General features: G+C 36.8%; 1 protein-coding gene across 17 annotated transcripts in view; it reads right to left on the bottom strand.

The window, feature by feature from the left end:
• The window catches only part of dlg1b (discs large MAGUK scaffold protein 1b), a 130335-nt gene that overhangs the window by 96005 nt on the left and 9869 nt on the right, over positions 1-24461 (bottom strand). For 9 of the 17 annotated variants that reach the window (XM_042717820.1, XM_042717819.1, XM_042717829.1 and 6 more), the window contains exons 3-4: positions 11511-11674; positions 6049-6120 (exon numbers count right to left, since the gene is read on the bottom strand). In XM_042717820.1, coding sequence (XP_042573754.1) covers positions 6049-6120; positions 11511-11674 — 236 coding nt within the window. Of the gene's footprint in view, positions 1-6048; positions 6121-9195; positions 9222-11510; positions 11675-24461 lie in introns of those variants that run through there. The other 8 variants (XM_042717823.1, XM_042717822.1, XM_042717831.1 and 5 more) reach the window with 2 other exon arrangements.

A 24461-nucleotide genomic window follows, 5' to 3' on the forward strand; every position in this document is an offset into this window, starting at 1 on the left:
GGCTCCTCCGACATTTCAGTAAGTTGTACTGTAGGATCTCTTATAAAATAGGCTACCTTTTGATGTTAATTCATGTTCACTATGTACTATATTAGTAAAGAGAAAGATTAAATGGCTTCACTTGCCCTTGAACTGAGGCGCTAAAGCGACCACGCCTGCTCCATTAAGGAGCGCCCAAACTGTATTGTTTGAACTTCGTTATGAATTCGGAATAATTTTAAAGCTGGTACTTTTTATTAAAAAGTGACAAAGCACAGAGCTTTTTGCGATTACTGGACGGCAGTTGCACTTCAAATAATGAGGTTCACGCATTAAAAGAACACAGACCAAGATCTTGTTTAGAAGAAGCCATATTAGTAATTATTATAAACGAGAATTGTTAAATAAATTGTTAACGATATTGCCAATATCCACACAGCTGACAGCTTTACCTGTTCTAGTTTGTTCAAGTTGTGCACGAAATAGACGCTGTATTTTCTGCACTTTCCCTTCTTCCGTCTCCGTCATTTCTCTCTCGCTGCACAGCGGAGCTGCGTTTATCAGACTGTGTGCGTCAGCTCTGATGTGCGGCAGAGATGAGGACTGTCTGAAACTCTCTTTTTCCACTAAAACTTTAATGCGCATCGTCTCCGTTTAATACGTGAACATAACAAAAGATTTGATCGCAAAACAATTAGGAAAAAAGGCATTACATTCAAATGTTTAAGTTATAAGATGTAAATATATACCCAGATAGCAATAACACTCGGGCTGATTCTGGCTGAAATGCGTCTTTGTCGGTTCAGTCTCGGCATCGGTGAGAAGATAATGGACCAGAGCCGCGCAAAACACTTCTGGCTGACAGACGGCTTTTTCCCTATGGGCCGATCTCGGCTGAAAGCTGTTGTACACGCGACAGGTCCACACTCGGTGTAGTTGTGTGTATTAACCTTCGGCCCGAGTTCGTTTTATCACAGACGGGGCACTGCTAGAATGAAGCAAATCATCCGCCGGAGAAAACTTTTTAGCGGTTAAATCCTGAGGAGCTTTCGGCGGGTAGTCGCCAGTGGCGACCTCAGCAAAAACGTCAGTCGCAAATTAATATTTATGGTCGCAAATGCGACTGTTTTAGTCGCAGTTTGGAGCCCTGAAAACAGTGCTAGTGTTGGTGTTCATGCTCAAGCAGAAACTTGGCTTGGGGGGGGGGGGGGGGGCAAATTACTTAGAAAAAGCCCACATTTCCTCTGACTTGCGAAATGAATGCTGATTTTACCAAGTCCAAAAATACACGTGTTGGAATCTTAGTCTTAATATTTTTTTTTTTTTTTTTTACACATTTTAACCTCCAAAGTAACTTCAGTGTCTCTGGGTTAAATATACAATATTGAGATTCACAAAAGTGAAAAGTACATGTTGTATTTGCTAACAGTATAATAGAATATTATATTTTATTATAACAAATCATACCGATTATAAGAATAGGATGTCTGACAACTAAGCAAGTGTTGCATCAACACACAAGGCACTTGGCTTTGTCGCTCGTAATGCGAGTGATTTAGCTTTGTGCATTTAAAAGGTGCACTATGTAGAAATTTTCAATTGCTGTTTGCAAACACAACATTCAAACTTGGCCCCTATACCCAAGTATAGATCTCTGCGGAACAAAAATGGTGCGTTTCCCAAGTATTTGTCTTTTTCAAACCTGGGGCCTCGTTTATAAAAATCTCTTTAGATTTCATCCTAAAAGTGTGCATACGGTCAAAAGCTAGATTTTAGACCTGCGCAAAAATCCCTTTATAAATCCCAGTCAGGGGAAGATTGTGTGTACATGCATCACCCTACCCCCCCCCCCCCCGTCTCCTCCCCGAAATCACCATATATGGAGCTTACAACGCCTTGTTTTACTATGCATAACCTCATCTGCATATCATTTCCATGCATATTCCCATCCACGTGGCACCATGTTTAACACCGTCAAAGATAAATGACATTAAGGAAATATGAGATACGGACTATAAATGCCATTTGTTGTAAAAAAAAAAAACTAAGTATAATATTTTAGAATAGAGTTGATCTCATTCTTTAACACTGCCCAAATAGTAGCCTATTTCAATTGTTTTAAACAATTCAAATCAAACTAAATTTATGCAGTTTTGCTGATAAGGTGAATATCAGCTATATCAAATATTATTGTGCACCTATAGCACTCCTCGCTGTCAGTAGAAGGGGAAAAGTGATCCAGTGCATCCACTACAAATGTGTCTAATTTCAAATTATTTTTAGTTTAAGTTCTGCGTAATGATTTTATGTAATGTCAGTCCTTATCGCCATATGAGAGTGGAGAATATGAGAATATAAATGTATATATCGACATGAAAACAGAGCTTAAAGTTATTGTTTTATCTTTATTAATTTTCTCACTCGAGATAAAATAGTTTGTATGCATGGGTCAGAGTTTGTGTGCAGGTGCGCAAATTTACCCATCAAGTTTGTTTTTATAAATCCCACCTTTTGTGCAGGAAGTGGCGTACGCATCTTTCAGGGCTGGTTTTATAATGAGGCCTCTGGACAGCCCAAAGAAGCCATGTATTATTATTTTCTTTCGTGTTTTCTCATTATTGCAACCATTTCGTTATGCCTAGATCACAAAAAAGCAAGAAATAAAAAAATAATGCTGCATGTCTTTTTTTATACACTTTTTCAGCGATTGCAAATAAGGATAAGGTCAGATGAATGAAATGTGTGTGATATATAGGCTAAAAACAGTAGCTATATTTTGTGACAATTATACATTTTGCCTTATGCTGCTACAGGTGTTTTATAATAGTTAATGAGCTTCAAAATAAATGAATAGTGCAGAACACAACAAATGGCACATGAGAAACAGCGAGAGAGAAAAATACATATTTTATTTATATTAAATCTCTCACAGCTGATTTAAATATCAGTAATAAATATAAAGCTTACAAAATACTATAAATTAAGATGCAATTGCAATTAAGTGCTTCTGTATGTGTTGCTGATAAAAACAAATAATACACCTACAATACTAACTTAAAAATAACGTTATATTGCATTTTAAACTAGATTTAAAGCTGAGATTTAGATTTAACTGTCCTCGTAATTTTTATAAAGAAAATGAATTAATATAAAGAAAATGTGACCTTAAATAATGACAAGGAAAACAAAGCCCAAATCAAATAAATAAGTAACACAAATAAAATAAATCTCTTCATATAAACAAAATAAGGCTTTGTCTGTGCTCTTTCCATTTAAAATTAGAGGCAGGCAACCACTGCATACTGCTGCATACATGCAACATGAGCAGTTTTTAAGCTAAATTAGATTGTATAAACAAAAACAGAATGATTGACTTCAGTTTTGTGAAACTATACATAAAAAATATCTGTTTGAAACAGAAACAGTAGGTGAGCTGAATGAGAAGCAGGTGGCGCTTAAACCGTTTCCTTGGCTGCACTTATGAACTTTAATATGCATTATACAGAGGCAGGATGAAAACGCAATATTCTCACTCAGGGCTGTGTATAGTGCAGAGAGCGTCACAAATGGATTGTAAAACAATGAGTGAGTGGATATTGACCATTATAGGCTGGTTGTTTTCACACACTGCGGCCCCACAACTGTCTTCAAACACCTTACAAAAGTGAGTTTTGCATTTTATGGCACTTTTAAATTGAAAGAGCACAGACGAAGCCTTAGTTTGTTTATATGAACAGATTTATTTTATTTGTGTTATTTATTTGATTTGGGGCTTGTTTTAAAATGTAAATTTAATTTTGTTATTTACATTTAAATTATATTTAAATTTTGTTATTTAGCAGACGCTTTTATCCAAAGCAACTTACAAATGAGGACAATAGGAGCAATCAAAACCAACAAAAAAGCAATAATATGCAAGTGCTATATTAGTCTATTATTATAGTGTTATATTTCAATTTCACAAAGAAATGTGAAGCATTTTGTCCAAGTAATAATAAAAAGACACATTTAATTAATAATTTGTCTTAAATCTCATTTTGTAAAAAAACAAAAAACAAAATGTGAATTGAATCAAATCGTGAGTTGAGTGAATCATTACATCCCTAATTGTCACATATATGAATCGAATTCAACCGGCTCACGTTTAATCATTACATCCCTAATAATGAACCCTTTTCACAATCTCAAATTTGGAACATGAAAGTGTACTTCTGCATAATAACATTTGAAGTGGTCATATGATGCTGCTAAAAATAACATTATTTTGTGTATTTGGTATTACCACATACTGTACATTACTGTTTCTCCTCTATGCCCCGCCTTCTGAAACATGTCGATTTTTCAAAAGGCTCATCACTCTGAAAAGCGAGGTGTGCTGTTATTGGCCAGCTATCCAGCACGTTCTGATTGGCCGAATGCCTCAAGCGCGAGACGGAAATGTCACGCCACTTAACATATTGTGATGCCTTGTCCGGTCGGAGCGACGAGACAAAAACACAAAACCCATTATAAACGTGATATAAACATGATTTCTAGTCGTGTTTTCCTTTTGGAAGGCAAAAACAAAGTAGTTTCGATTTCTCAATGAAACAGCATCACACACCGTGGCCTTGAGTGAGCAGAGGGCAGAGGCCTAGAGTGAGCCGCGGTGAAAGCCACGGTGAAAGCAGATTTGCCGATCCACGGTGCAAAGTTGATGCATTTCCTCAGCGACCAGCATGGATCAGCTCCAGGCATGACGAAGCGGATATCGTCCTCTTTTGGAAGGCCAAACAAATTAGTTTTGCTTTCAAAGTGAAACACACAGCGTCTATACGACATAGCAGCGGCGGCCGCAACAACAATACTACAACGAGAATAAAAGGTACACCTTCTTTCTTTGCCTGAACATCTGGACGGCGTTATGCAAATCTTCCCACATACTGACGTAGATATGTGGGGGCGTGTTAGAACGAGCTGTTTCAGGGGGGCGTGGACGAGTCTCATTGGATGAGATAAAGAATATCTCTTTGGATTTGAGACTTTAGTCTTTGCAACTTCACAGACCTTTATTCACTAAGAGCTTGTAACAGTCCAAAGAGAAAGGAAAATTTGAAATCGCATCATATGACCCCTTTAATGGGAGATATGGGGTACATGAGAGACCATAAAAATATACTATTGTATTTCCATTTTCATTAGCAATTTCCATTCCATTACTTTTTATTGTCTTTTTTATATTTTATTTATTAGTGCTGGATTGTATTTCAAATAATCGTTTAAATTCTGTTTACGTAGAATCTTCTATCACCAAAGACAAATTCCTTGCGTGTTTGTAAACATACTTGGAAAAAGCTCTTTCCATTTCTGATATATCAGTCACAAGCTCAGCTATATTAGCATTTACTCCTTTTTTTTTAGCAATAACTTTATGCTGTTGAATATAAGAAAAAGTACAGTTTAAAAAATTAAATATTAAAAACTTTGCAATGTTAATTATTACAATAGAAATGTGTCATCACAGTTTGGGTCAATAGTGAAATAGACAAGGACATCAAAGTATAACCATTCTACACAAAAGGCAAAAGTTCAACGATGCAAAATACACAGATTTCGGTATAAAGAGATTTAAATACACATTGGTAACAGGAGATTTTGAAACCAAAACACCAAACTGACATTTTCACAATTATGTTAAAAATATTTTTAAGTCCAATCCCACAACTTATAAAAAGTTATCTGCTGTATCAGGCTCATTACATTCAGAAACAATTGTCACATTTCAGAAAATGAGAATTCAATAAGGCTAACATGTTTTGAATCACATTTTGCATTTCAAAATTGTGAAAATGCCACCCACAGCTTTTGGCCACCAAAACTTTTCCCATCAATAATGCTGTGACATTTGTCCATGGCAGACCCACAAGGCAAGCCTAAATGAATGAAGCGCAATGGCACATGAGTCCCTCTATTCTTGGAGTAAACCCCACTGACGAGGCTTGGGGAACAGGGTAGGAGGAAATGAGCGGCCCAGACATGCGGCCATGGGGGATGCCCAACCCACCAGACCCGTGCCGGCATGATACTTACTTGGTCCAGCTCACTGGGTGAAGATTTTGCTTTAGCGAGCACATGAAGTATTTCATTTAGGAGGGGAGAGTCCTGAGAGTGGCCATTTTATTAACAGAAGGAAACAAGAGGGAAAAGAAAAAGGACATTGAAATACACAGCAGAGGGGCAAGTTTATTTAAAATGACCTATATTCCATCCACTAGTATAAAGTTCAAAAGCCTGAAAAAAGCAGCAACTAATACACTGCCTGTCCAAAAACAAAGTCACACACTCTAATATTTCTTTGGACTGCCTTTAGTTTTGATTATGGCACGCATTCGCCGTGGCATCAATTCGATAAGCTTCTGCAATGTCACAACATTTAATCCCGTCCAGAGTTGCATTAATTTTTCGCCAGGATCTTGTATTGATGATGGGAGAGTCAGACTGCTGCGCAAAGTCTTCTCCAGCACATCCCATAGATTCTCATTGGGGTAAAGGTCTGACTCTGGACTCTGTGATGGCCAATCCATGTGTGAAAATGATGTTGCATGCACTCTGAACCACTCTTTCACTATTTGAGCCTGATGAATCCTGGCATTGTCATCTTGGAATATGCCCGTGCCATCAGGGAAGAAAAAATTTATTGATGGAATAACATGGTCATTCAGTATATTTAGGTAGTCAGCTGACCTCATACTTTGGGCACATAACATAATCATCCATGCAGTAATTATCCAATGGGAGGATCTTAACTATTTGCTTAGTTAAATCCAGGTGGTGACTTTGGACGGGCAGTGTATTTTGTTTATATAAAACAAAATATTAGAGAGTACTGTAAATTACAGTGGAAGACAAATGAGAATAAACCTGAATAAGTGATTATTCCATTAATGGTATGACAGATCATTCCAAGTCAACTCTTTAGGGCTCAGATTTCCAAGTTGTAATGATATAAAGGTGTACCAGTTTATATAATCAGACAAGTTTAGTGACTATCTCACCCACAGAAAATATAGATTTTGTCTTATGACACGGGTCATTCTCAAAATGTTATATTGTTGTTAGTGGAATATTAGTCAATCAGTAAAGGTCCTTTTTCAGACTAAGCTAATGTGTGGAACCAGTGATGCTCTGCTGAAAAAGAATATTCTGATATTTTATAAATATATTCCAAAAGTGTCTGTTCATGTTGTACATGTCTACACACTGCAGGCAGGTGGTGGTAATGTGACAACTGCCTTTAGAAAAAACAGACTGGTCCAGCTACAAACATACATATTACATCAACATAGTTCACACTTCTAAATCTAACTGCTGTTTGAATGTTTTCATATATGGTTAAAAACTGTAATAGAACTAAAATGAAATGTTATGAGATTTTAAAGTAAAATACTGTTGTATGTTAAGCTTTTAGAAGTAAAAAGAGCAGTGCATCCTACAATTAACAATGAAAAAAAAAGTAACAGAATTCCCTGTTTGACACTTCATATGTTATATTTTTCAATGAAATATTTTGTTAGTTTAGCTTCTTTTTTATGTCAATGTACATTAGTCAGTCAGTTTTTATTTATCCCCTTGGGGAAAGTAATTTGCAGCATACTCCCACATACATCACAATCATATATATATATAGAGCATATACAAATTAACAATCAATGATTTAAAATTCAATCTAATTTAAGCTGATCAGACCGGCTGACCATCAGTCAAGGCTGGAAAAAGAGACCGTGCATTAGGGTTCTGTGTTTCATCTTATGTTGTAAAACTCATGTTTATTGCATTATTTTATGTCATGTGTTAAAGTGATAGTTGACCGAAAAATGAAAATTAGTTGTTAATTTATTAACCAGCAGGCCATCCAAGATATAGGTGACTTTTTTCTTCAATAAAACAGTAAGGAACATTTTTAGCTGAAACCATGGTCCTGGGTGATTCATAAAATGCAAGCCATTGCCCATATTTGTATATTTGTATTAAGGAACACAACATTAAAACCCGTGGCTCATATGATATATATTAAGGTCTTATGAAGTGATTTATCTGTGCAAGAAACGGAACATAATTCACAACATTATTACCTGTAATTCATAGCATCAGGCAAATAACTGCTTGCATTTTATGAATCACCAAGGACCATGGTTTCAGCTTAAAACTTCTTTACGGAGTAAATTATCAGGAAATTGTATATTTTGGGTGAACTATATCTTAAGGATCAGTCACTACAATTTTCATTCCACTGACTTCCATTCATATGCATGCAAACACGGAAGACAGGAAATGCAAGCTCACACAAATTTTCAGCGTTCAAGTTTGATGGACTCTTTTGTGACCTGCGAATTCGTATCAGACAAATGTGTGATTTACTAGTATAAGATCTGTGTAACCTGCGTGAGCTGAAATAAAACAATGCTAACATCAAATCTGCAGAACTGGAAAGTAGAATTCCAAAGTGACTGATATATTGATAAAAAGATTGCATATTTTTACATTTTGGATGCATTAATTGTTGAATTATGATTTTTAAAAGGACACAGATTGTCACTTCATATTAAGACTGTTGTGGTGTCAGTAGAAATTTTGTGTGCTCAAAGTCTAGCATGACCGTGGCTTTACTATGACGTTGTTTTGTATTGGTGTGTATGACACCGTGCACCTTCTATATTAGTATTTACTTCAGCTTGTGGAAAAGCTACTTGTGATGAACTTTGATTCTTCACGTGGCTTTCCCGTTACCACCTGTGTTACTATGGTGGTTGCCAGTATATGTTAAAGGATACAAAACAGTTTAGTAGCAGTGTGGTTATACATTATTTCATTTTACATTTTTAAGCTGTAAATATTTACAGGTTGTTCTGTAAAGCTTTTTTTTTACATAATTATTCTGACAGCAACAGCTGCCAATTTTATTTTGTAACATTAACAGGATTTTTTTTTTTTTTTTACAGTTGCAAGACGCTAGTAAGATAGTGGTCTGTCAAGTCACTATCCAACCTCAATTTCATTATTACAAGAGATTAATTTATGCAATTTATGAGAAATATGACAAAGTGGGTACAAAGCATGTTTGTTAATTTTTTATCCATTTAGTTTGTTCACAATTATGTTAAGCATTATAGTAGGGCAAAACGTTTAGTAAACTTTAGTAAAACTTTGAGAATTTAAATTGAAAATGTCTGGAGTTACCTTAGAATTCCAAAGCTTATTTGTCCAGCAAGTAAACTAAAATTCCATAACACAAACATTCAGTCATACAAGAGTGTTTCTTCAACTATGAGCACTTTTGGTCCTGTTTTGTATACTAGCAATGTAAAACAACGGACATACATCACAAGAGAATCTTGCCATTACAGTGTTTCAAAGCATTTTGTGGTGGGATAACACTTCAAACATTTTTGGAATATAAATTTAAGGCTAGAAAAATTTTCCATTGTATAAAAATTAGGGCTGGGTTTTGACACAAATTTTATGATTGGATTCTCATTCTCAAGCTTGCAATTCGATAACTGATTTAATTCAATTCAATATCGATTATTTTGGATACATGTCAGGTACAGTACATTTCAGGTACAGTACAATTTTCTCAAGTAACTAATACTGTAAAATACACACGAGAGTTGGTTCTACATTATTATAGTCAGTAGGCACTATACATGAGAGTCAGTAGGCACTATATTACTATAATATTGGTGGTTTTATTTTAATGATTTGTTTACAATTGCTTATTGTTTCTCTTTTTAAATATAAACATTTAAATTGTGGATGTCTCTAGAGTTCATGATTCTAGCTGACTAACAAATTTATGGTCACAGAACATGTTTTTTCCAGAGGTAAATGTGACGTTACTTGACATATTGTTTACAAGCCGTTATATTGATGCCTGTGCGTGGTTGAAACACTGATTGAGCGATTACATGAGACAGGATAAGGTTTCGCTGCCACTTCTCTTGAACTGAGGTGCTACAGTGATCTGTCACGCCACAGTAAGCAGCGCCCAAATGGCATTTATTGTTTGAATGAATATTGTAATAAAATGGACAGAATTTGAAATCTGAGACTTTGTTTCCTATCAAAAGTAGCAAATCTCAAAGCTTACTGCGATTTATTGGATGGGAGGAGCTCTATAATGTTCTGTTTATTAACTAAAAACAGGCTACGCTAATAGATTCTTGGGATTTAAGAATAGATATTGTTTCGTAAAACTGAGAATTAATTAAAATCAAGAAATCAATATTTTTACCCAGCCCTATTAAAAATAAATATTTTATACACTTTATATTTTCACACTTTGTGCATAATTGCATAAAATTGCAGTTTGATTAGAAATGCACATAAAAACAATACTCTTTACTAGTGATATTTGCCAATTACCATTAATTTACAGATATAAAATTATTGGAGTGTAACGAATTGTGAGCTTAGAAAACTACGTATAAAACGTTTGTTCATTTTGTTGTGTGCATTACGCATTTGTGAGAATATTTTACACTTAACTCAAAGCGAAATAAAAATGACTGGAAGAGACAACTGTTTTGTTGTCTTCTCCTCTCCCATTCACAGCTTACCACGTCCACTGTTTTCCACATTTTTCATAACTGTGGTGAGAAATGACCAGTGCTGAAACAGTTTTCATGACACTTTAAACAAACATCAAGCAGCAAAAGTCTCCATACATCCACTCCTACATTTAAAAAATAGATTTTTACTGCTTGTTCAGTTTAGTCACAATACTGCACCAACTTACCCATCTTGTTATGCTTTAATAGGTCATTTAATGATTGAAAATTGCTTTCTTTCAGGATATTCTGCATAAGTATAGTATTCTGTTCCTCTGCATCAGGGAAAGAGAACATCTGCTACTAAAGTATTCAAGTGCACAAACAGCATTCGTCGTATTTGTTTTCAACCACGTCACGCACAGCTACTGAGACCAATTTGCTCTCCCTGAATCCAGGAAGACAGAGTGTCTTTTCTGACAGTTTCTATGAAAGTGTCATCATGTACACGATTTCCAGCAGACCCTTTTAAGATGGATTACAGTAAATTTTAGTATCAATGATAATTGTGATAGCATGCAAAGCAGGATGTCAAATTCTCAGAAAGCATGACTGATGATTACATAGAGGGTGTGACTGTAAAAGCATGTGCCCATTCCCCATTCAGAACAGTTACAAATGAAGATTAAGACTGCCATTAATCCCCAATAAACATATCAATCATCAGTCACCCACGTTTGGTTGTTGATTTGTAATCTGAATACTAGCCTTTATAATGACCATGTTGCAGCATGACTTGTGAAAAACAACAATTCTCTGAATTTCAAAAAAAAAAAAACTTAATGTTTTTACATTAAAGATGTTTGTGAGATGCTAGAAATGTGTTTGCAGACTTAGAATGACATGCAAAGTTTTAAACACAGTATCAATCTGACCTTAAAAAAAAAATATCAGAGCTCTATTCAGTGATCCAATTAAGATGATTAGAAATTAAAGCACACTTACCTCTATGCTGGTGCTAAGGCTGGGTAGAGTGTCGGAAGTCACCGTTGTGCTTTGAATGCTGGAGAAATCCCACAGGTTCACTGGGGGTATTGCATCGGGCACTTTCACTGACTCCCCACATCTCTGATTATCCAATAAGGTCACTTCATAAAATTCCTGGATATCTGTTAAAAGAAAAGATTTATTGAATTTTTTTACCCATATCTGAGAGAGCTTACTAAAAAGAAAAGGATAAGCAAGATACAGTGGCCCCACAAAATATGTAGACACTTAGGTCACACGTAAATTTATGAATTTCACTGCATACACAATTTCATTTCAAAAAGTCGTTTTTGCTATTAAAGGGGTCATATGATGCGATTTCAAATTTTCCTTTCTCTTTGGAGTTTACAAGCTCTTGGTGAATAAAGAAGATCTGTGAAGTTGCTAAGACTTTAGTCTCAAATCCAAAGAGATATTCTTTATAAAAGTTGAGACTCGTCCACGCCCCCCGAAACGGCTTGTTCTAACACGCCCCCACTTATCTACATCAGTATGTGGGAAGATTTGCATAACACCGCCCAGATGTTCACACAAAGTAAGTAGTATTGTTGTTGCCGCCGCCGCCATGTCATATAGACACTGTGTGTTTCACTGTGAAAGACCGCGGCTCACTCTAGGCCTCCGGCCTCCACTCACTCAAGGCCGCGGTGTGTGACGCTGTTTCTTTGAGAAAGCAAAACTACTTTGTTTTTCCTTCCAAAAGAAGACACCATTAGAAATCATGATTATATCACGTTTATAATGTGTTTTATGTTTTTGTCTAGTCGCTCCGGCCGGACAAGGCATCACAATATCAGAATCAGAATGAGCTTTATTGCCAGGTATGTTTACACATACGAGGAATTTGTTTTCGTGACAGAAGCTCCGCAGAGCAACAGAATGACGGCGACACAACAAAAAACACATAATATGTTAAGAGGTGTAACATTTCCGTCACACGCTTGAGGCATTCGGCCAATCACAACGCGGTGGATAGCTGGCCAATAACAGCACACCTCGCTTTTCAGAGCGATGAGCCTTGTAAAAATCTACCATTTTAGAAGGCGGGGCATAGAGAAGAAACAATGATGTACAGTATGTGGAAAATAATGTGTTTTTTAACCTTAAACCGCATAAACACCAAATACACAAAATAATGTTCTTTTTAGCCGCATCATATGACCCCTTTAATTCTAACAAGTGGATCCATGGAGTCATCTCCATTCAAGTTCACACAGGGCGTAGTCGCCACAGGTGTAGTTCATCACATTAACTATGAATGTTTCACTAACTTTTGACAACCGTAAAGTGCCCAAAAAACTTTCTTACATTTTTAATTGTGTCTTAAGTGTCCAAATGTCTTTTAGTAGGGCACTGTATTTGCAAGACAGACAGACAGACAGACAGACAGACAGATAGATAGTAGTGTTTTGAAGGTCGTTCAAGGGCACAGTAATTGTGCAGATTAAAATCTTGTGAATGCTTGTTCATTGATCAGGGTCTCTTTACTGATGTGATTTATTAGCCAATGACATGTATCTATAAATACACATCTTAGAGTGAACATCAGTTTAAAGATTACAAACAAGAGTGTCGACTGAAGCTAGAGGTCATGGGAGATTTAAAGGTCGTTCACAGCTGTTACAACATTCATCAGGTTATAATCATAATGATACAAGGGTCAGCAAGCATGCCTTCAACGAAAACAACAGATGGACCCCACAGGAACTTTTTATTATGAACATTTATAGCACTTATTTGAAAGCCACCACCCAGTCATGAGTAAACATGAATATTTATGTATGTGCATGGCAGATAAGAAAGAAGCTCACACCACTTAAAAAAACAAAACAAAAAAAAATTAATAAAAAAAAAAAAAAAAAAACAGCAATAATCCACACAAAAGGCATAGTGCAGTTTAAAATAAATTAGGGAACTAGTCTCTTCCACAAGTAGAGAGGAAATGACTGTTTGAGAGAATGGCGTGCTGTGGTTAGCCATTCTGTTCAACACTCGGCCGAGAGAGAAAATAGCAGAGGGATATAGCTCTTCTATGCATGTCAGAGATTGGGTAACAGGTCTGAAAATACATGCGGGATCACATGAAGCTACACAGCAATGAGAATAAATATTTTTATAATGCACACTGGTGGGGGTGATTCCCTCATCTCTGGTTTCCCTTTGAAATACTGAGTCCAGTGACTTCCCAGTCCCTTTGAAAAACCACTGCAGGCTTGTAACTGGGCTCTCACTAGTGAGCATTAATAATTTAAATCTAGAATATTTTATGTAATGTTAGGGTATGTAATGCTTTTCATAAACATTTTTTTATACTGGTTCAAAGTCTGGATAGCAATAGCTTCTGTGTAAGTCTCAGGACCTTAAAATCTTCACCCAATGTTCGGTCCGAATGCAATGATAGAATGCCCTATAACCGCCTGTCATCATATGTATCTGCATACCTCCACACACCCAGTAGGGAGAGTTTGGTTCATGGCTACTGTCCAGGCTAAGCCAGAGAGTGTTTGGCTAGTGTTGAGAAAGAAATTCAGATACCATTACAGAAGTGCAAGCCAAAATTCAAAGACTTGCCAAAATACACAGAGATAGACAATGGGGTAAAACAAGGGTAAACACTAGCAGTGTTTTTACAGGATCAAGGAATTTGATGGAATGTTTGGGTTTCAACTGATATGAAAAACTTGCAGTATTACTTCTTGACAGGCAAGCTCAACTTCAAGTTAAATCATTTTCTTATATGTTGGACCTTTTTATTGAAAGTAGCCTTCTTTTACCTGTCAAGACATGTCTTTACTTTTTATAGACCCATGAAGCACCAAATGGGCGTTTGTAAAGAGTGTTTGAAAACATGCTGTGACTCTAGTAATGCAGAAACTGCATACTCCACCTTTAAGGCTGGCCAGAAATAAATCAAAACATTTGTCCCACAGACACGAAAGTTCTGGTTGGCTAAACTAATCCAGGATTTATTTCTTGAGATTAATCGCTGTTCCTTCACTTGTCAGTTCCCCTGTAAGCCTTAGAGAAGCTAGAGGTTGTCACAGAATCCAACCATTTAACATCTGACTGACCTCTCAGTCATGCAGCTACTCCCAAAATAAAACAACAACAAAAGGAAAACAAATACTGAGTCTGTTTACTGAGAACTAAAGACCAGAGTTATTCAGGTGAAATACAAGGGCCTTCAATTCACCTTATTGAAAATATTGTTTTGATTTGTTTGATTTGTTTTTGAAAAACCATACAAGTAAACACTGATCACAGGTTTTTTTCTGATTCTGAATACCTGGAAATCGACATTTCTATTTGTGTGCCAGTGATTGACATTATTCCAAAGCATGTCTTGTTTATAACATGTAGTGACATCTGATAGCAGGTAACTGCTGGTTATGTGACAACTCTTTAAAGTGTTAGGAAAAAGTACATAAATCAGAAAATGTATGTATTGTATTTTCCATCTTATTGGAACACACATAATACAACTTCTTTCAAAAAAAATGAAACTTCTTAAAACTTCTATATTTGATTATAATGTTTGTATCCCACAGCATACAGTACATCGACCCTTTGGGGTTAAAAATTCACTAAAAAACAGAAGACACTGTTTATCAATGCTTGTTACAATAGGTTGTAATTCCTGAACGCTTTGGAATACAGACCTAAGGGTGGTCTCTTTTTAAAGAAGACACATATCAGATTATTGATGAAATGAAAGCATTCCAAATTAATAAAAAGAATAAAAAAAAAAGTTATAAAAGTTTAAGTTTACAGTAAAGATAATGTATATCCTACTATTTTTATTTTACCTTATATAAAATACATTTCAATGAAATCAAAGCCATATGTCTAACCAAGTTGTGTTCCAAATTTGAAGTTGATATCACAACAATTGTGGTTCCTGTGAGATTTAACCACTGGGTTACACTCAAACTCTACAGATTTTTTCTGATGCAGTTTTCTGTTTTATATGTATATATATATATAATATATATTATATATATGTATATATATATATATATATATATATATATGTATATATATATATATATATATATATATATGTATATATATATATATATATGTATATATACATATACATATATATATATATATATATATATATATATATATATATATAACTATATATATATATATATATATATATATGTATATATATATATATATATATATATATATTGCAAATATGTTTTTATTTGCATTAATGTGCTGCGTTAACGTGAGACTCTTATCGGGCGATAAAAAAAAAAAATATCGCCGTTAATCTATTCTCAAAGTTGGGTCAGGAGCTGGGTCTATACTACGAAAGCTATGATGACTTTCACCGTGATAGTTTAGCGCAGATGTATACCTAAACGAATTGCACTGTAGTGGGCGAGAACGAGTCTTCGAACCTGTGTGTACGCCTACTGTGAAATTACCAAGTTTCCCAAAAAAAACCTCAACAAGACTCACACCTGTTTCACACATACTCCGTCTGCAGTTCGTATCCAGTCCGTGTGTGTTACGTATGTGGTGCAGAAGTAGCACGGACTCATTGTGCTTTCACACAGGACGCGTTTGCAGTCCGCTACTGATCCGCGGCTGTTTAGTCCACAAAAACAACATTTGTTCATTATTCTATATTTCAAACCATGTTAAAAAAAATAAAAATTGTGACTCTTATCACAGAACAGTAAAAATCTTTCTTAATCATAGACATTAGTTTAAACTTAATAAATATAAACAACATATTATTCATGCATTTGACTTCTAGGTTTGTATAATAAGCTGCTCAAGCAGGCAGCAAAACATTTAAACACAACAATTAGCCTACTTTTCTTTTTTTGTTATATCGCAAATATTTAAAATTAAAGCACCACTGACAGAAACAGTCGACTCTCGTGCCTTTTGCATTTAAATCTTTATTACAAGCAATTGCACGGTTGTTAATGAACTTTGTTTTTCTGCTTCCATAAAAGTGCATAGGCCTATATCATGTTGCCTCGTTTATCTAAAGGTGCTCTTTTTCTTGTTTTAAACCTAGCCAAAACCCATGTGTTGCGTGTGAAACACAGTAGGCTTTAATTAGTATACATTTATTGTGAAATTACTGCAATTCCATGTCAATCCATGTTAATTTTTACCGCAAACAATGCGCTGTCATTTTAATTCAGCGCATGCAGCACAGCAAAAATAGACTCGGTACGTAACGATTGCTGCACTGCTGCAGACGCACCGCTCCTGGAACGCACTGACGGACCACAACCGCGTGAACGCTGGAATCCGTTACTAAGAAATACGACAAACATGGGTGCGTAAAATTTTTTTTAAAAAAATTGCAACGCAGACGCACTGCAAACAGAGTATGTGTGATACAGGTGTAAGGTTGTTTGCAACTTGTGCAATGCGGAATTAGTTTACTGTAGGAGTTCTTCCAGTCTCAAGTACCACCTAAACGCAAAGCATCCCTTAGCTAATGCGGAAGATGCCGGGCGAAGCAATGTAGCGCAGGGGAAGAGTCGTCGTCAAACTACTATGTTTGAGTGCAGCACAGCTCTATCAGTACTAACAAGTACATCTTATTGAACATAATTTGAATGCCTTTGGCAGAATTCAAATGAGACATTTTAATCTAGATTAAAAAAATTAATCTATTCCCAATATATACTAATATATATATATAATATGTTTTTATATCTTGATTTATACCCCTTAAAGGGCGACGTATCCCCTAAGAATGAGATACAAAAATTTCGAGACAGATTACAAAAAATGTAAGCATTTAATTAATTAAATTTCAATGTAAACCTAATAAGCTAATGCTGAATAACAGCTTTTTAAACAGGCAAGTCCCCTCCAACGTGTAAATATGTGAACGATGCCGCGTTTCCACCGCAGGAACTTTACCCAGGAACTAGGGACTTTGGGCTGGTACTCGTTGTGTTTCCACCACAGGAACCAGGAACTAAATAAAGTTCTGGGTAAAAAAATGCCCCTCAGAAAGTCCCTGCTCGCGAGGGTAGTACTTTTTCAAAGTTCCGGAACTTTCGGGGGCGCGACTTGAGCGCTGAGCATGCTGATTGGTTCACGCAGCACTGTGATTTCAACCACCATTTATTCTGATCATTTTCAAAATATTGTTGTTATTATGTCATGAAATGTAATTTTAAAAGTATTTCAGGCGAGAATATAGTTGTTTAAAACTCAAATCTGTGGTTTATTTATAAAGACAGCGCCTATTTAAAAATGTGTTTCAGAGCAGCCTCACCTCGGCTAGTCCTTCTGATATGTGCCGCTGGCTCTGATGTCTCTTTAGTGGTTATACATAAAATATAATTCGTTTTGAGAAAATCTAACAGGTAATCTTTGGTCTGTATTCAACTTATCTATATGTTAAAATGAAAATAAAAAAGGCAAATTGATATAATATTTCGTTTCATTTTAATGGCAGTTTATATACACATTTCCCTGAACTAAGCACATTTCTGCTGCTATTATTATCTTCAAATGAAAACGAAAGGAGGCAGTGGTATTTGATATCCTGTTTTGTTTTATTGTAAATATACATTGAGGAAAATTGCAGCAGCCAAGGCGAGCTGACTGATGTTATCAAGTACGCTGTTGTTTGCAGAATTACCGGATTTGCGTCATCGCGGTCATCACACTCCCGATTCAAATGCGCAAAGTCCAAACTACCGAGGATGCAAGTCCAAAATCAGCGTACTTTGTATTGAGAAACGTGCGCAGACCTACGTCACCAGACTATTTGCATAATCGTCACGGTACTTTAGACAGCGGTGGAAATGCAGAAAGCAACAGGTCTGGAGGGGAAAAAGTTCCTGGGGAAAAAAGTTCCTGGTACAAATGTTCCGGGTAATTTCGGTGGAAACACGGCACTAGACCAACTTTTATCAGAGGGTAAGTAGATTTCCCACTACAGGCAGCCATGCAGTTTTAAAAGCTTCCTGTGAGCTAAACAAAGAATGGAGAAACAAAGGTCACCTCATCTACATACTCACAACAAACACCCTTTCAAAATGAAACCAAGAAATAAGACCTAAACTTTCACTTCTCCTCCCCACAGCTTCTTAAATGTTTGTATCCCCCAGAATATGTAGCCCCTTTTAGGGTTATTGAAAACCATCTGGGACAAATAAATCCAAGATCCTAATGACAGCATTGAGATTTTTCAAGTGCTGAATCATCATGCATCAAACTAATTAAAAATGCATTATATAAGAGTGTGCATTTATACAGCACTGTAGCAGAGTCAGCTGCATTATCTGAGCAAAATATTTCAGAACTTCATTTGTAATTCTCATTGAAGCACATCAGGAAGCAGATGGTGAAAGACCCTCATTTGCAAGCAAATTATTTATGTACAGTTATGCTGAACAAGTATAAATGACACATTTTGTATGTTTGCGAACAATCACTCGTGGGGTATTTAAACTTGGTACACATTCATTACATTTACACTTGGCCACATATAGAATTATGATCAGAATTATTTTCCATAATGATGGAAAATTCCTCTGTCCCCCTCTACCACCTTCCACCACTTCTATAACAGCTGATGATTTTGCCACATTCTTCAGTCCAGCTTTTCCAGTCGGGCTACCAAAATGTATCAACGCCCTGCCCGATGGGATATTTTGAATAGTGATATAAAATTCCTAACTTGATTTGCATTGTTCACTCACTTGTAGGGGTGAAACGGATCATAGTTGATTATTTGCACTTGTTTCTAAGTGCTGCCAATTTTAAACATTCAAGCATTTTAAAACATTTACGCACATTTGCAGCTAGTGCGCTAGTTTCTGCACACACATAGAGACACGTTTCAGACAATGCGCGTACACAGAATTGATTTCTGAATGAACACATACACACAAAATTATCTCAAAATAATTGTCTCTGCAAGTATTCTCGTAAACACAGTCGGTTATGTCTTAAGTGAACATATACAGTGGAGAAAGAATTCTCCTGTGCATCATTATATTGGATCATCGTGCATTCGGTCTTAAAGGGGCAGCAGCCTATAAATACCTGCTGTTCCATTAGTACCACCTGCTGTAAGAGAGTGACATTTGCGTCTCATTCACAAAGCTAAAATCAGTCCATTCTTTTTTTTCTTCAAATTTTAAAATTATACAATCCAAATAACACTGTATAATAAGAAAATTGTATTGTGTAATCTGTATCATGAATTTTATCGCATCATAAGTTTAGTAAATCATTACATCCCTATATACCACAAGTTTTTGCTGATCATGCTGATTTATCCACAGTAAAGTTCAGCCAATGTCTTTTTTTATTTGGGCTAGTTATATTCAGGTTGGGCTACCAAAAGCCCTAACTGCACAAAACACCCCCACCATGAGAGAAAGCTGCAGCCACGCAGTGAACCTACCACCCACCATGCCATATGTGAAGGCTCTTCACACGGGACGTGGCAAGCGGCGGAACCATGGTGCGGGCGGTGGAAGTTAAAAGCCCAAATTACACCACACTTCAGCTTTGTACACCGAAACGTGAACTGGAACAATTCTTTCATCCTCATTACTAGCAGCGAACTATATTAATGCTAACATTAGTGGCATCCTATAATGCTAGTATTTCCGGTCACTGTTAGGGCTGGGCGATAAATCAATTTTATTGATAAACTCGAATGTGTAGTTTACATAGACTTGTTTGAATGAAAATCGGTTTTCTTTTTAACGTCCACCGACGCTCCACTCAGGACTCCCGTAGTTCCGAATGGGCTCAGCCCTCCCACCGCGCGTTAGCCACAGAGACACACAAACAACATGGCAGCGAGCAGGGAAGAACTCGTTCCTTTTAAGAAAGGTGTCATCCGTAATTTGGAATTGGTTCGGTTTTGCGGCGTCAGACACAGAACAAACAACACCCCGCTGCAAAGTGTGTTTGAAGTCTGTTGCTAGCAAAGGTAGCAGTACGACCAATTTACCGCAGCACCTCAAAAAGAGGCATGCTGCCGAGTGAGAGAGATGTTGTGCCCTACGAAATGAACAAGACCGCGTAAGCACACCCACCAAAAACAACCTACAGCAGTGATACTCGTTGAGCGGCTCGCCAAGCTTTACATTGTGGCTCGCATGGCAGTAAAAAATACGATAATATGATCATGCAGTCAATACAGATATTTTATAAAAACATTAAAAACAAGCAGGGCTATAATATAACCCATTAAAAAACTCACACCATGTCTACACTTGACACGACTGGCACGATCCGACAAAAGACAATAGAACCCAGTGATGTTGTCTACACTGGATGCGGCAAGATGCGACACGATCCCCATCAGTAAACTGATGCCTTGTTCTATTTATGATGAAATGTACTGACACCACATTCAGATGATTTGCAAATAAAGTGTGGTGTCATCGAGTTTACAGACTTTTAGAACAGCAGGGCGCGGCACGACAACTCTCGCATCCAGGGTAGTTAACAGTGTCTGCTCTACTGCAAATAATGAATATAAAAAAAAATAAAACAGTGGCATTACAAGATGGAAATATAGATTAGAAAATATATTTACACTTGCTCTGTCCTACGTCCATGACACTGACTCACTACGGAGTTGCCAATTTAATCTTTAAAAAACAGCTCTTAACGCTGAGTGTGCACTTGGATGGTTAGATGCATGATGGGCTAGTATATAAAAAAAAAAAACCTTAAGGTCTTTTCAGCATTAAGGTAATCCTGCTTTTTTTTCAATCTTGTCTCAGTTACAAATTTGACTGGTAAATGATAAAGAATGATAGCCCCTTTTGTATTGCATTGCATATCGGGGATGACAGATTGATAAAAAGCCATGGTATTTATGACTAGATGCAACTTTTGATACTTTGCGGTAAAAGTGGCACTCTGATTGACTTTGCCCTATCAGTGCGGCTCCCATGAAAAAAATAATGAAGACCACAGACAGTCTTACAAACATTTACAAACTGTATCCGGTATGATAAGAATGTTATGTTACATTTTATGTTTTGTTATGTTACATTTTCACTGTTTACAATGGCAGGGCCTGCCATCTTGTCTTTTTGACTTGTTGTTTCTGATTGCACTTTAACCCCAAGGGGGAAATCCAGATGAAATCCCAGAAGGGAAAATCAAAACAAAATAAAGTTAAAACTTGATTTGAACAATTTCTTTGTCATCTGAATATTGATTTTAAATGGGGGGGGGGTCGATTTAAATCGTAAATCGGATAGTTTATGAAAAAAATCAGGGATTTTTTTTTTTAGGCCATATCGCCCAGCCCTAGACACTGTTTAAGTTCAGAGATGAAGACTGCTATCTAGCAGTAGGGATATAAATTCGCAACGAAACAACAGCCATGAATCTTGTATGTTTTTTCTAAAATATCGATATTCCATTTTTGAGAATTGATACAGTATCGCCAAACAAAATATTGTGATACTCACGTGTGCCGATATTTTCTTACACCCCTACATTCTTCACAGACAAAACTAGAACAATCAGTAGTCAATTCTCAGCCCCACATGCACAGGACCTCAAACCAACCACACCCACTGCTAAAACTCCCATCTTCTCCTCCTGTCCCCTCACTGAGGCAGAAGTATCAAAACTTCTCCTCTCCAGCCATCCTACAACACGCCCTCTAGACACAATCCCCTTACACCTTCTCCAAGCAATCTCTCCTACACTCTCACCAGCACTCACGCATAACATCAAATCATTTTTCATGAGAGTAAATTTGCATTCTGATTTTTTTGAGGGTGTGTTAAAAAGACTGTTCAAAAAACCTACATTAAACACTTCACTTACAGATAGCTACAGACCTGTCTCTCTCTTTCCATTCATAGCGAAAACCCTCAAACGAGTTGTTTTCAACCAGGTATCATTGTTTCTATCACAGAACAACAAACTGGACTCTAACCAGTCAGGTTTTAGGAATGGCCATTCAACTAAGACTGCGCTACTGTCAGTCGTGGAAGCCATGCGTATTGCTAAAGCTGATTCCAAATCATCAGTTCTTATTCTGCTGGACCTATCTGCTGCTTTTGACACTGTCAATCATCAGATCCTCCTGTCAAGCCTCTCATCACTGGGCATCACAGGGATTCCACTTTGCTGGTTTGAATCCTATATCACTGGTAGGTCTTTCAGGGTGGCTTGGGGAGAGGAGGTATCCAAAGCACATCAACTGGTCACTGGGGTTCCTCAGGGATCAGTTCTTGGACCCTTCCTCTTCTACATCACTGGGTCCCATCATACAGGCGCATAGCTTCTCCTACCATTGCTATGCTGATGACACCCAGCTCACTCTCTCATTTAAACCAGATGATCCAACGGTAACTGCACAGATATCAGGCTGCCTGGCGGACATCTTGGCATGGATGAAAGTACATCACCTACAGCTCAAACTGACAAAGACTGAGCTCCTTGTCTTCCCTGCCACTCCAACTCTACAGCATGATTTCACCATCCAGCTAGGTTCTTCTACAATTACCCCATCAACTTCGGTCAGAAATCTTGGTGTAATCTTTGATGACCAGCTGGCCTTCAAAGACCACATTGCAAAGACTGCTCGATCTTGCAGGTTTGCATTGCACAACATCAGAAAGATCAGGCCCTTTCTAATGGAGCATGCTTCACAACTTCTTGTCCAGGCCCTTGTCATTTCTAGACTGGACTACTGCAATGCTCTTCTGGCTGGATTTCCATCAAGCACAATCAAACCTCTACAAATGATTCAGAATGCAGCGGCATGACTAGTCTTCAACAAGCCCAAAAGCGCACGTTACACCTCTCTTTATCTCCTTGCACTGACTACCGGTTGTGGCTCGCATCAACCTAAAGACATTGATGCTTGCATATAGAACAGCCACAGGCTCAGCACCCGCCTACTTCCACTTACTATTACGAATCTACATCCCCTCCAGAAGTCTGAGATCTGCTAGTGAGCGATGCCTTATGGTACCATCACAGAAAGGCTCAAAATCACTTTCCAAAACATTCTCGTTCACCATTCCTGGCTGGTGGAATGATCTTTCCACCCCTATCTGGAATGCTGAATCCCTGACAATTTTCAAGAGACAGGTGAAAACTCATCTCTTTCGAAGCTACTTGACTTCATCCTAAATTAAAAAAAAAAACCTTTGTCTTTCTCTTTATTTATTCCCTTTCTAGCTTGTACTTATTTAAACAAATGCATGAAACTTGGTATTACAAACACTTCCTGTGTCTGTTTGACTCTTTAAGGAGAATCGCTTTATGTATTCCCCAATTGTGAGTCGCTTTGGATAAAAGCATCTGCAAAATGACTAAATGTAAATGTAATGACTGAACATCAGAAGGTATCTTGTTTTAAAAAGACATCAATACACACCATTTTTTAAGTTCAAGTCCACCGACGTTAATCTACTCTCCTATCTGGTTTGTCTGTCAGACAAAAATGGCAGATTCAGGTTATGATTGGTCAGATCATCTGTCAATCAAACTCCCTGCAAAGGGTCAATTACATCTTGAGTTTTGATTAGGTGTGGATTGTAGTGCTTCCAAATTTATGTATGCTGGTATAGAAGGAATAAAGTTTCCATATGTAGCCTGAACAATCAGATGCATTTACACTTGGTCGAGTTGTCTTGTAATGTCTAAAACCAGTTTCTAATCGTAAGTTAACTGACATAGTCAAATATGATTTTAAGATGTTATATTTTTCCTTGATTCTTTTATATTTCTCAAATTTACTTTGCAATTTTAACTGCAAATCAAAAAATGTTTTTTTATGAAGAAAACCATCAAACTTAAGGGCTAAATACAAACTAACTACTGGGGAAAATTGATGAATCTAATTTCATCTCAATACGAGAGTCTGAGATTGTGACGTATGTTTTTATAATGCTTTTCACATGTATT

This window comes from Cyprinus carpio, chromosome B2 (genome assembly GCF_018340385.1).
Source record: "Cyprinus carpio isolate SPL01 chromosome B2, ASM1834038v1, whole genome shotgun sequence".
In the NCBI taxonomy this organism is placed as follows: domain Eukaryota; kingdom Metazoa; phylum Chordata; class Actinopteri; order Cypriniformes; family Cyprinidae; genus Cyprinus; species Cyprinus carpio.